Source organism: Pezoporus flaviventris, unplaced genomic scaffold, assembly GCF_033815535.1.
Source record: "Pezoporus flaviventris isolate CSIRO_AGI_PZ_B2104156 unplaced genomic scaffold, CSIRO_AGI_Pfla_v1 ptg000007l, whole genome shotgun sequence".
Classification (NCBI taxonomy): Eukaryota; Metazoa; Chordata; class Aves; order Psittaciformes; family Psittacidae; genus Pezoporus; species Pezoporus flaviventris.
In genome coordinates, this window is record NW_026892555.1 from 97,272,463 (window position 1) to 97,284,697 (window position 12,235).

Genomic DNA, 12,235 nt, shown 5'->3' on the forward strand with positions numbered 1-12,235 from the left:
GCTCCCTTCCCCTGGGTGCAAGAAGAGGGTAAGCCCCTGGACCCACAGCATCCATCTGCAAGATGTGGGCAGCAAGCAGTGCGCTGGGACTATCTCCAGGGGGCTGTGCACTGGCAGTGGTGCAACCACCAGTAGGACCTGGCCAGGGCTGTGGGTGCCCCGAGGAGGGCTGCACACCCCTATGGGCACCATGTAGCTCCAGGGCTGTCCTCACACTGCTCTTATTGGCACGGCCGCTCTCCCAGCCCCAGCGCTGGGGCTGACCCCAAAGGCAGAGCGTGGGTGCAGGCGAGGGGGTTGAGCGGAGCCCCTGGCTCTGGAACTGGGTTTGGAGCTGGGTCCAGGCTGTGCCATAGGCAGGGGGCGTCCCAGCGGGGCAGGGCAGGGCAGGGCAGGGCAGGGCTGGGATGGGAAGGGAGGCGCCGGGGCTGGGCCGGGTGGGATCCTGCGCAGGAGATGATGTATGGGCAGATGTATCAGATCGCACAAGATAAACAAGCAGTGAATTTCATCAGGGCCCATCATGGCTTTAATTTGGCTGCCTAATGAGTCAGATCCAGCCGCGCAGATAAAAGTTGTCAGAGCCGCAGCCCTAATGAATTTCTTGCCACTTGTAATCAAGGCAGCTTGTCTGAGGGGGATGATTAATGGGCCCCAGAGGAGCTGCCGTCCCTCGGCTTCCATTCCCGCTAATGCAGTCGCCAGGAAATTAACCAAGCCCAGCACCGGGCTGCGGCTGGGGCTGGGGCTGGGGCCGGGGCCGGGGCCGGTGCAGGGCACCTATGTGTGCTGTGAGGAAGAAGGGGGCGAGGCATGAGGTGCAGACATGGGCACGGGCAGGGGAGGGCTGGGACTGGGGCCAGGAACGGGATGGGGACCACAACACTGGCACATGCGGCTAGTACATGGAGATGAATTAAGGCACTGGAGGGGTTGGGACCACCATCTGCAGCCACCATAGGAGATGCACAGGGAAGAGGCCACAAGGGTTTGGAGGGGACTGCTGAAGGTGGGGTGCCAGGGGGAGAGCTGTGTCTCTTGGTGCCTCCCTTCCTTACAGCACTACCATACAGGCTTGGGGACCAGTCCCTGTGCCCAGTCCCAGTGCAGAGCCTGGACCCAGGCATGGTAAGGGGGGACGCTGGAGCCCCAAACTGTCACTTGTGGTGTGGCCTTGGGTGAACTGGCAACACTGGGCCTTGCTCAGCTAAAAGCTGGAAGCAGCATGTGGGGTCGGGGTGGTGGAGCAGGGACCCACGGCTCTCTTCACTGCCGGGGGCCGTCTGCCCCTTGGGGCTAGATGACCCCAGTCTTCTGCAGCGATGTTTTTGTCAAGCAAACTACCCAGGCTCCTTGCTTGCTGAGACAGCCCATCACTCCCTGCCCAGCTCTATTTCAACCCCCAACCTTCGAACTCACTGTACTGTGCACAGGGACCAGCTGGCCCCAGCACTTCCAACCCAGCATTTCCTCTGCCCAGCACACACCTCATCCCAATAGACCCGTGCATCTCTGGGGCTGTGTCCCTACACTGGCCCACAGCATGTGGGGTTGACACATCTCCGCTCCCCACCGCAGCGCTCTGCCATGTACACCAAGGGGCTCATCTCAGCACGGGACTACTGTTACCAACTCCCAGGCGAAGGAGAAAGGGCTGAATGTTTGTCAGCCTGGGATGCAAATCCACCAGGCACCAAGGAGCAGGCAAGAAGCAGAGAGGAGGCTGCACTGGAGGCCCAAAAGGCAGCACACAGAAAAGCTGGCCTGGCAGTAGGTGGGTTGCTTTATTGGTCTTTATCTCCTTGGCTGCAGATAACACACACAGGGCAACTCATGGCGAAGAAACAGTATATACAGAGTGTCCATATAAATATTTCCAATGTACATTTTATACACAAGTGACAGAGACGTTCCACAGCAGCGTCCAAAGCCTTGGGGTTCCAGCGCTCAGCTGCAGGCTTAGCCCAAAACCAAAGGGAGACGCTCGTCTCCACTCTCATCTTGCTCAGCCGGAGACCAGCCCCGCCTGGGCAGCAGCGGGAGCCAGAGGGGATGCTCTGATGGAGACACCGTGTATGGCTTTGGGGCTTGAACCTGGAAGGACAGTGACTCTACAGACAGACAGACACAGCTGGGGATCCTGGGATGACCATCCTCCTCCTGCTCTAGGTCACCAGGGAGGATGCAGGCCTTTGTCCTGGGGCTGCATGGGAGATGAGCCCTTTGCATCAGCATGTGCGGAGCGGTACAGCGAGTGGATCCCTCTTTGCCCCGGCCAGAAGCAGAGAGGAGCACGGGTGTAGTGGACAAACAGGCACCTCCTGCTGCCCCCCACTTCCCCATGGCACCAAGGGGGCACAGCAAGGCCAACAAGGGTGGGAGGGCAGGAGGGGAGAGCCCAAACTGTTCGGGAGAGCTGGTGCAGCAGTCACCCTCCCCAGTACCGGCTGTGCAGAGGAGGGCTGCACACCTCAACTGCCGTCAGCCCTTGTATTATCTACATGTGTGTGTGGTGGGGGGCACAGAGAAGCTGCCTCTCCTCCCCCTGTACCGGTCATGAGAACAGGGTGTACTGGAGCCCCCAGCCCAGTGACTGTGAGGGAAACCCCTGCAAGCTGACAGTGCTGGGTCTGCACAGCCCCATCTCGTCCTCCCTGCAGGTGCATGGGGAGAGCCCACAGAAACCGGCACAGAGGAGCAGGCTGCTGGCTCCCTGGCCCCTTCCCAGCCAGAACAGCGGTCCCAGTGAGGGGCACGCGCAGCAGGTGGCCCAGCTGTGCTGCCCGCAGACCCATTCCTGTGGCCCTGGTCCCCCGGCAGGGCTGGAAGGTGCCCCGTACAGTGAGCAGGAGCTACACAGCACTGGGGCTGGAGCTGAGCTCAGCTGGCACCACAGTGCAGGCATTGTTGTTGGCATTGGTGTTGCGGCGGGGCAGGCTGGGGGTCAGAGTGGTGACGGCACTGTCGCTGGGGCATCCGTGCTGCAGCAGGATGTCGATGCACTCCTGGCTGCCAGCTCGCCGGGCGTAGGCCAGCGGGGTCAGGCCCCGAGCGTCCCGGCTCTTCACGTCCACCCCGTACTGTGCAGGAGAGAAAGCAGCCGGTCAGCGGCACCCTGTGGCCCCATGGGCACTAGGGTGGCACAGCAAGAGCATAAGTAGAGGCAGAAGGGCTTTGTGGCACTGCAGCGGGCAGGGAGGGGGATATGGGAGGGTGGGCAGGCAGTGCCAGGGGGCATGTGGGGCAACCTGCAGGAGAGGGATGGATGAGGGGAGTCCCGAAACCTTGGAGCAGGGAGGTGCTGCAGGGGGGAAGCACTGGGATAAGGCCAGAAGTGCGTGGTGGAGGCTGCGGGGTCCGGTCTTACCCAGATGAGCAACTGCGTGAAGACCACATTGGCCATAGCGCAGGAGAGATGCAATGCTGTGCGCCCATCTCCATCCCCGTAGGTCTCGTTCACTTCCTCCTTGGTGCCATGGGCAAGCAGCGTCACCACGAGGCGCAGGTCATCTTCTACCACAGCCCGCAGCAGCTGCTGCCCCAGCGGGATGTCCGACTGGGGCAGCGGAGCCAGGAACAGCTTCTGCTCATACTTGGCCCGGATCCAGCGCTCCTTCTCCTCCCTGCCAGATGGGACACTGTCATTATCACAGGTGGGCCGACCTGCCTGGGCCTCATGTGCCAAGGGGCATGCATACCAGCACTGCCATGTTAGCAGTGAGCATTTGTCACACACACGTGTGCCTTGTGTGTGTCCCTGCTGCTGACACCTCGCTGATGTGCACTCCATGACACGGCTGTCACTGGGGTTCTGCTCCAGACACAGGCCCAGCACACACTTGTCTTTCTGTACCTCCTTATAGCTCCCTTATGTATGCTGCGTGTTTACATCCATGCATATACAGCAGAAGCGTCACAAATCCCAGAACAGTTTGGATTGGAAGGGACTTTAAAGCCCATCCAGTTCCAACCCCCTGCCAGGGGCAGGGACACCTTCCACTAGACCAGGTTGCTCCAAGCCCCTGGCCTGGCCTGGCCTTGAACACTGCCAGGGATGGGGCAGCCACAGCTTCTCTGGGCAACCTGTGCCAGGGCCTCACCACCCTCACAGGGAAGAACTTCCTCAGATCCAATCTAAACCTCTCCTCTTGTCAGTTTAAAGCCATTCTCTCTTGTCCTATCCCTACAGGCCCTCCTCAAAGCCCCTCTCCAGCTTTCCTGTGGGCCCATTTAGCACTTGAAGCTGCTTTAAGGTCTCTCCTGACTCCTCTCTTCTACCCCAGACCTCACACTTATCACTGTGCAAAGGGACACCCACATCTCTGTGCTAGTGCCCCTACACACTCTCCTGTGTGCCCACTGCGTGGCAGCGCAGGGACTGTCCCTGTCCCGTGTTCGTGTGTGGGCCACGGCCGGCAGCAGGAAAAGGTTAGCTGCCACACTCGGCAGCCCAGTGCCACGGGAGGCACGTTATCACTGCTGCCGTCTCGCCTGGTGCAAACAAAGGCTGCGGCAGCGTCCGTCCCGCCTGGGGCTGCGGGGCCAGGCGGATCGATGTGTGCCGTGCTGCTGCTATCTGCTGCCATTCTATCCATCTGCATCTGGCGGGCGGCCATCAATGCCCTGCGCGGAGCATGCTCACTCCTGCCGCCCCCTGACCCGCTCTTATCCGTTGATAAGCTGCAGAATGGGCTCTTGTTGGGATGAGTGACAGGAGAGTCGCTCCGATAGGCACAGACAAGGGCCTGAAAGGGACGCACCCTTGAGACCCATACAACGCTGCCAAGCCATCTCTATTAACCCTTTCTGCTTTGCAGTCAGCCGCGGCTCCGGCAGTCACCGCATGGCCATGGCTGGCCATGAAGTCCTGCGCTGGCCCGCCAGGACAGTGGGAGAGGCCTCCAGTGCCCAGAGAGCAGTCAGGACCCCGAACACTGGAGTACCTCTGGGGTTCCTGCCCACCTCTCTGTCTGACTGAATGGCTGCCCCCGAACTCCTGTGGTGCCCTCAAGCCTCCTGGTGTGTCTGTCTGAGAAGCAGCTCCACAGGTCCCCATCTCCCTTACCGACTGCTCTCCGGGGTGGGCTTGGGGTAGCCTTCCACGGTTCCTTCCCAGACAGCATTGGCCAGGGCGTTGCCGATGGCTGTCATGACCATGAGAAGCTCGCTAGGCCAGTCGTCCAGGTCCAAGGAGCGCACACGGGACAGGTGGGTGCCCAGGTTGCGATGGATCCCAGAGCACTCAATGCACATAAGGGAACCCAGGTTGAGACTTGCCCAGTCCGGGTCTGAAGGCAGCAAGATCAGAGGGGAGAGTTAATACCAGCATTGACTCAGCAACCCCTCTTTTATGATCCAGCAGACCCATCTTTGCAGGCACCTCCCCCCCAGATCCCTTCCCAGCCCAGTGCCCTAGCAGCACGGAGACAAGGACCCCAGTATGGTCAGTAGGGGACCACGGACCAGCGTGACAGGATGGGCAGTATCCCATCCCTGATGAATGGTACACTGCAGGAGAGAATGAGACAGCCCCATGGACCAGGTCTCTTTGGGGCAGGAGAGGATGTGGCTGGGATGGAGTCCTCCTCCCCGGGTGAGCAGCCCCACTTCCCAGTGCAGCATTTCTTACTCGGTGCATCACAGTCCACACAGAAGCTGTTCCCACGGGCGGTGCGGACGGCCTGCATGGCTTGTGCATCGCTCTGGCTGCCCAGCCGAGCCTGAAATCAAATGCATGGAAACCCCATTTACTAAAGGCCAACCACCCCACCATGTGTCCTCTCATCAGCACCCCAAGAGCCCGCTGGGGAGCTGCCAGCACCTCGCTCCCGCAGGCACCCCACAGGCTCTGGTGCAGGAGGGGTTCGAGCATGGGAATGCAGAGAACAGGGTCTGGAGGGAACATCAGTTCATAGCCAGGTATGTGCCAGAACAGGGAATGGTGAGCCAGAAGGGGAATGAAAGCGTAAAGCTGTACAAGGAAGAAGCGGAGAGCACAGGATCCCATCCTGGTGGGTGGCAGGGAGCTCGGTGGGGCCAGAGCCAGGCTGGATAAAGGACAGAGAGGTGACAGAAAACCCAGTGGCGAGCAGCACAGTCCCAGGGACAGGATTCAACCTGACTGGGAGCAAAGGGATCTGTGTGGGATCCAGCCTGCAAGGAGAGGGAAGGTTGGGACAGGGATGGATGCAGCAAAGCAGATGCCAGAGAGGAGGGAACAAACCAGAACTCAGCTGGGGCCTCTTACCTTGTTTTTGCTGCTCTCACAGCCCTGCAGGCTGGCCAGGATCTGGCTCTCAATGGCCTGGACCCAAAGCTCTCGCTCTTCTGACGTTGAGGCCTCAAAGAGCCATGTCTGGCCCGTCAGGGAAACGATAATGAACTCAAATGGCTCATCTGGTTCTGGAAAAGAAAGGTGTGTCATGACAAGGGTCAAGGAAGGTGGAGGCCTGCTGGCCTTGCAGGGTGTGAGCACAGAGGTTGATCCCTGTGAGACACCACAGTGACCACACATGGGAAGGGTCACTGGCAGTGGTGCTCCCAGGATGCAGGACAGGGAAGCACAGGTAGCAAGGGTGTGGAGGGAGGAACCAGAGCTCAGTGCCAGCCCGTACCTCCTGCTGCTTACACAGCTCCCTACATGCCAGCTCCACCAGCGTGGGCTTGTCCTTCCTTCAGCATATGAACATCCACAGCCTCATTCACCCACCATCTCAGTCAAGAGGTGCACAGGAGACTGTGGCACCAGGAAGCTGCTTGTGCCCTGCTCTCCATGCCCTCTATGTCCCACTCTTGGAGAAAGCTGCTGACCTCTTGAACAGTGAAATCAGTTCCTCTGCAGAGCTAAGAGCCCCAAGCAGCCGCATCATCCCCCAAGGGCCCACAAAGTGCTTGGTGCCTGCCAAAGAGTGGTCTTTGTGGTGGCCTCAAAGGCACCTCTTCATTGGCCTGTGCATCAAGAAGGGGCATCATCACCAGCTGAGGAGCACAGCAGGGCACGGATGCTGCTCGGAAAGCCCTCAGTGCCTGAGCACTCCATGGACCCACACAACAGGGCACAGCCGCCATTTTCCCATAGAGGAGCATTAAGTCTCAGAGACCCAAGCAGGAGCCACAGAGAGGCAAGAGTCATGCCTCCTCAGCACTGGCAGCTCTCAGTGACCTGCTGGGCAGGCAGCCTCTGGCTCCCAAACCTGGGAAGCTGGTGGCCACAGGGGTCCCTGGAAGCCGGCCAAGCAGAGCTGTTTCCATGAGGCATGTGGATGGCAGCAGGGACATGCACAGGGCAGAGTGCCTAGGAGCACAGGGCCAGGCGACCTTCTCCTCAGGTGCCTCAGCTGCTCCTCTGCACAGCACTGACATCTGTGCCCTGCAAGCAACCCCAGAAGATACAGCCTCAATGTTAAAGCAGTTTTCTGGGGGCAAATTCTCAACTTTCGGTCTTCAGAAGGCACTTCTGGTGAGCCCCAGGAGTTGCTCAGCCAGGCGCTCAGAGGCTGGGTACAAATGGAAGTGTCAGCACCCTACAAAAACAGGCTGGATGGTAGGTTTCCAGGGAGGGTGTCAGAGCACGGGCACCCCTGAGCTGAACAGCAGAGCCAGCAGAGAGAGACAGGGGACAGTGAAAACATGTGAAAGCACCTCAGGTCCTTTGCACCTAAGAAAACAGCCCCAGAACAACCACAAGTCTGCTGAAAACCAAGGCTTAAAATGTGGTCTTCCCCTCTGGCTACTGCTCTCACTGTTCTTCATGTGGGCTGTTGGGACTGGCTCTGCTCTGCCAGACCATGCCATGAGCCTCAGACCTACATGGGGTGCCCTGTCTCAGCTTTGCACCCAAGCACCAGCATTTACCTTTTATTGCCAACTTCAGTAGTTAGTGCAGTAAATGACTTAACTAAGCGGGGCCTGAATGGAATGACTAATAAACGTTATGTCACAGCACACGCTTCAGCTCATAGCAAAATGATTTGTAATTACCTAATTAGCGTTATGCAAATAACACCCTCATCTCCATAATGTGCCTTCCCAGCTCTCTATTAAAAGCAGGGAGTCAACTGCACTGCTCCAGAGACAGCAAGGAGGCCGAGGGGCCCAGCCTGGTCTGCAGCAAGGCAGAACTGTGCTGGCCTCGAGCCTGGCAGGGTCCCATGCCTGGTGGGGCAGACGTGGGGAGGAGAGTGGAAGAGGTCCCTTCCTATGCCTGACTCCCCCCACAAGCTGCATCTGAGGAGTCTCTCACTGCAGAGGGAAGCAGCAGGAGGGCAATGACTGAGGAACCTGCTGCAGCCCACAGCATCCCAGCAGAGCTGAGGAACGGGTGCAGAGGCCAGCAGCGGGGTCCCACCAAGGGCATGGCCAACCTCAGCTGCTGCTGGGCTGCTTGGCAGCAGCAGAGCAAGGCTGTCCACAAACACTCCCCAAAAATGGGTGCAGCCACGGGAAGTCTCCTTGAGGAAAGACAGCTCCGGTGGGGGTGGTGGGAGCACAGCCCTTCCTCCCTTGCAAGTGCTCTTTCCAGGCTCCCACTTCCTTTGCAGGCACCACCACCTGCATTAACAAGTACCGGGCACAGCACCCAACCCTATCTCTGTCACACACAGCTGCTTACCCCAGAACAACCTGAGGGGAAAATGCTACTCCTGCTACTGTGCCATGGTGGGGAGTGCCATGCTACTCGCACAGCAGGCTCAGGATCTTGCAATTCACGGGGGTTAAAAGTGTGAGTGACAGCTGGTTGGAAAGATGCCTGCCCTTTGCCACTGCTGAGAGCACTCCATGGTGTGCCCTGCACAGATCCCAGCAGCAGCCATGGGGGCCTGGAGATAATCAGCACTGATGAAATGGACTGGTGCAGGAAGTAAGCTTGGTCTCCACACCAGCAGACTCTTGGGAGGATGGAATGACTCCAGGATGAAGGGCTCCCCAGGTGAAGTGCTAGCTGGCTTGCCTTTTCCAGATAGGAAGGGGAGGCTGTTTCACTCATTTCACCCTAGAATCCGCCTGGAGCTTCTGCTCTGGGGAAAGATGTCTGCAACTGCCTTTCTTCTGCTGGAAATGAGAAACTCTAGGGCATGAGCTCACCCTGCTGAAGATGTCCCTGCTCACTGCAGAAGGCTGAGCTAGGTGACCTCTGAAGGTCCCTTCCAACCCAAACCGTTCTATGATTCTATGATCAGGAGGATGACAAAACTGGAAGTTGGGCTGAGTCATGCTGCTGGACTCTTCCTCTCTCTGTGATGCACTTGCCTAACTGGGACACCACTCTGCTCTTTCCTCTGGCTCTCAACCATGGAAGGGACCCCACAGTCCCCACTCTGGGGAGCTCCCTGCAGGCAACGTGCCCCAGACCCTGAGCTGTGGAGGTTCCAAGGACACCAAATCCCAGCTCAAACCCAAGATTCTTACAAAATACACAGCTGGTAACTTCTGAATAGTGGGAGAACAGTCCTTATTCACCTTGGCTCTCGGGCACCACCCTCTTTGTGCATGCTGCCAGACCCTGAATATGGGCAGGGAGCACCCAGCCACTGATGGCAACTGCAGTCAGGAGATACAGGATCCTGCTACCACAGCACTCAGCTGGATCTGCCAGTGCTGCTCTGCTCCAGCCCTCTCATGAGCCAGCAGCAGCCCTCACCTCTTCCACCATCCCAACCTGTGACTGGGATCTGCAGTCCAGGGGCTGAGTGAGCGACAGTTCCTTCTGTCACTACAGGAGGCTACAAGAGAGCAGGACCCTGGCAGCTGCAGAACTGACTGCTGCCCAGAGCAAAGCATTCATAGCCAGGAAGGAGAAAGTGGCATTTCTTCCTCGGGGGACTGTGACTGCCCAGGTGCTTGAGGGAGTGTTTGCAGTTCTCAGATCTTGGATCAGGCCACACCGTTGGAACAGCCACCAACAAAATCACTCCTGGGGCACCCCAATATATCAGATATATCAGACCAGTCCTTGTTCTCCTTAAATCTCCCCCATCCTTGGTCTGTGTGACCTGTGGCTGTTGTCAGTGTGTTGCAGAGCCCCGTCAAGCCAGCTGGACCTGGGAAGAATGGATGCACTTCAAGTGCTCCCCGCTGATGAGCTGCTTCTGCTGCCACTGAAACAACAGCAAGCAGGTCAGCACAGTCCCTAGGATATGCTGAGGATTCCTGCCATAGGCTCACATGACGCCACCACCCTTGTTCCTTTCTCTCACTTGCTGAGTACCTCCCCACCAAACACGCAGGAATCCCAGCCCAAGCCTTCCTGCCCAATGCGCTTCCCAGCAGGGATGTGGCAGCAAATGCCTGCCCTGCAGTGCCTGCCTGCCCCAGGGCTCCCATGCAGGTCCTTACCATGTGTCCCCCAGCTCAGGATGCTCACAGAGGATGGGCTGGCAGCTTCCCCATGCTCTGTCCCTGCTGGGCTGCCCACACCTAACGTTGGCAAACAGCAAGATTTCTGGTGGTCCAACCCCACACAGATGGGCTTTCCCACTGTCACAGGTTAGGGGCATTCTGGAGCCATGGGGCTGCCTGGTCCCAGCCCTGGCACCCATCCCAGTTAAACGAAAGCCCTAGCGGCAGTTCTGCAGGCGACAGGACCTCCATTCCCTTTCCTCCTTTGTGCCTCCTGGATTCCAGCTTTACTCTGAACAAAGGGCCTGTTGCTCTCAGCAAAGCCTGGGAAGAGCTAACAAAGGACGACAGCTTTTCTTCCACACTAAGGCTTCTTTTGCAAGCAAAATCACTACCTCTTTCTCTGCAGCAACATAGGACGGCACTGCAGGGCCAGACCTCTTTGGAGGCTTGAGCACAGCACAGCTATGGCAGGAGAGTGGGAGCTGCAGGATCACGCCATCAGATTCACACACAGGGTTTAGCAGAGCTGGGCAGCGAATTGAGGACTCAGAGCAGCTTCAAATGGTGTGACACCCAGCTTCTTAGATGGTCCGGAATGAGCTCCTAAGCTCCCTGGGGGGCCATACAAGTTGCATCAGACTCAAGTCACAGCTTTAGGGAACGTATGGGGCTTTCTCAGATTTTTCAGGGGAGAAGCACAGATTTCTGATGTGTCAGGGGCATTTCTGGCCAGATGAAAGGGCAGCACAAAGAGGTTACACGGGCAAAAGGATTTGGACTACCTGTATTGAAGCAGAGCTGGCACAACACCTTTCCCTGCACCACACAGGGCACAGGCTCCTTCCTGGTGGCCAGGGTAGCCAGAAAGCCCCAGAGCTCACCACCTCATACTTGACAGGGCTAAGGTCCCAGAGGAAGCCACTCCTACAGGAGTGGGAAGCCCTTTCCAGCTGCCCTGGGGCAGAGGGGCTATCCCAGGGCCAGAAGGCAGAGCCCGTCTCCCTGGCCCTGCAGCTGCCTGCAGGCGTGCTGGTGGGAGTCCATTATGGCAGCTCCATTAGAATTAGTGGGCAGTGGAAATGAACGCACTTGTCTCTCTCTCTCTTGATGATTTTTTGATGATGTTTTAAAGACTGAGCTCCGTGAAGAGTTGCTGAGCAGAGTTCGGTGTGAGCCGGCTCTGCTAATGGGCGTTAACCCCCTGACCCAGCTCCAACGCCGCCCAGCAAGGAGTGCTCCAAATGAGAGCAAAATTAGCGAGGGCACTGCACAGCGGCCAGGAAGGGCCCGGGCTGTGCTGCACTCACACCCCCCCAGCAACTGAGTCACCACTCTGAGTGGGCTCCAGGACTCCTGCAGCAACTGCAGCGAGGTGACCAGCCCTTGTGTAGCGATCAGCCTTCACTGGCCTGCAGTGCTGCAGAAGCGGGCAGCCCGCAGCCCCCACCACCAGCAAAATGCCCTTGGGAGGAGCCATCTCCTCAGGGCCGAGAGATGAGCACCACAAGACCGGCAAGAGATGGGAGAAAGGAGACATCCTGCATGCACTGCCAGGAACCAGCACAGTGAGAGATGAGGGGAAGGGAAGAGCCCCACCAAGAAGCAGGGTGGAACAGAGATCTCTGCCTACAGGTGCCATGGAGCTGAGATGGCCAGCAGACCAATGGATCCATCCCTGTCACCTGTGGGAGCAGCAGGGGATTCTTCCCTGTGAGGGTGGTGAGGCCCTGGCACAGGTTGCCCAGAGAAGCTGTGGCTGCCCCATCCCTGGCAGTGTTCAAGGCCAGGCTGGATGGGACTTGGAGCAAGCTGGTCTAGTGGAAGGTGTCCCTGCCCGTGGCAGGGGGGTGGAACTGGATGGGCTTTAAGGTCCCTTCCAATCCAAACCAGTCTG

At 58.4% G+C, this 12,235-nt stretch overlaps 1 protein-coding gene across 2 annotated transcripts in view; it reads right to left on the reverse strand.

Annotated features, from left to right (window-relative positions):
• Nucleotides 1–1,765: 1,765 nt before the first annotated feature.
• AGAP3 (ArfGAP with GTPase domain, ankyrin repeat and PH domain 3) overlaps nucleotides 1,766–12,235 on the reverse strand; it is a 134,303-nt gene continuing 123,833 nt past the window's right edge. For both annotated transcript variants that reach the window (XM_061449677.1, XM_061449676.1), the window contains exons 14-18: nucleotides 6,248–6,402; nucleotides 5,630–5,720; nucleotides 5,066–5,288; nucleotides 3,368–3,623; nucleotides 1,766–3,080 (exon numbers count right to left, since the gene is read on the reverse strand). In XM_061449677.1, the coding sequence (XP_061305661.1) occupies nucleotides 2,853–3,080; nucleotides 3,368–3,623; nucleotides 5,066–5,288; nucleotides 5,630–5,720; nucleotides 6,248–6,402 (953 nt within the window). In that variant the 3' untranslated portion in view covers nucleotides 1,766–2,852. The remainder of the gene's footprint in view (nucleotides 3,081–3,367; nucleotides 3,624–5,065; nucleotides 5,289–5,629; nucleotides 5,721–6,247; nucleotides 6,403–12,235) is intronic.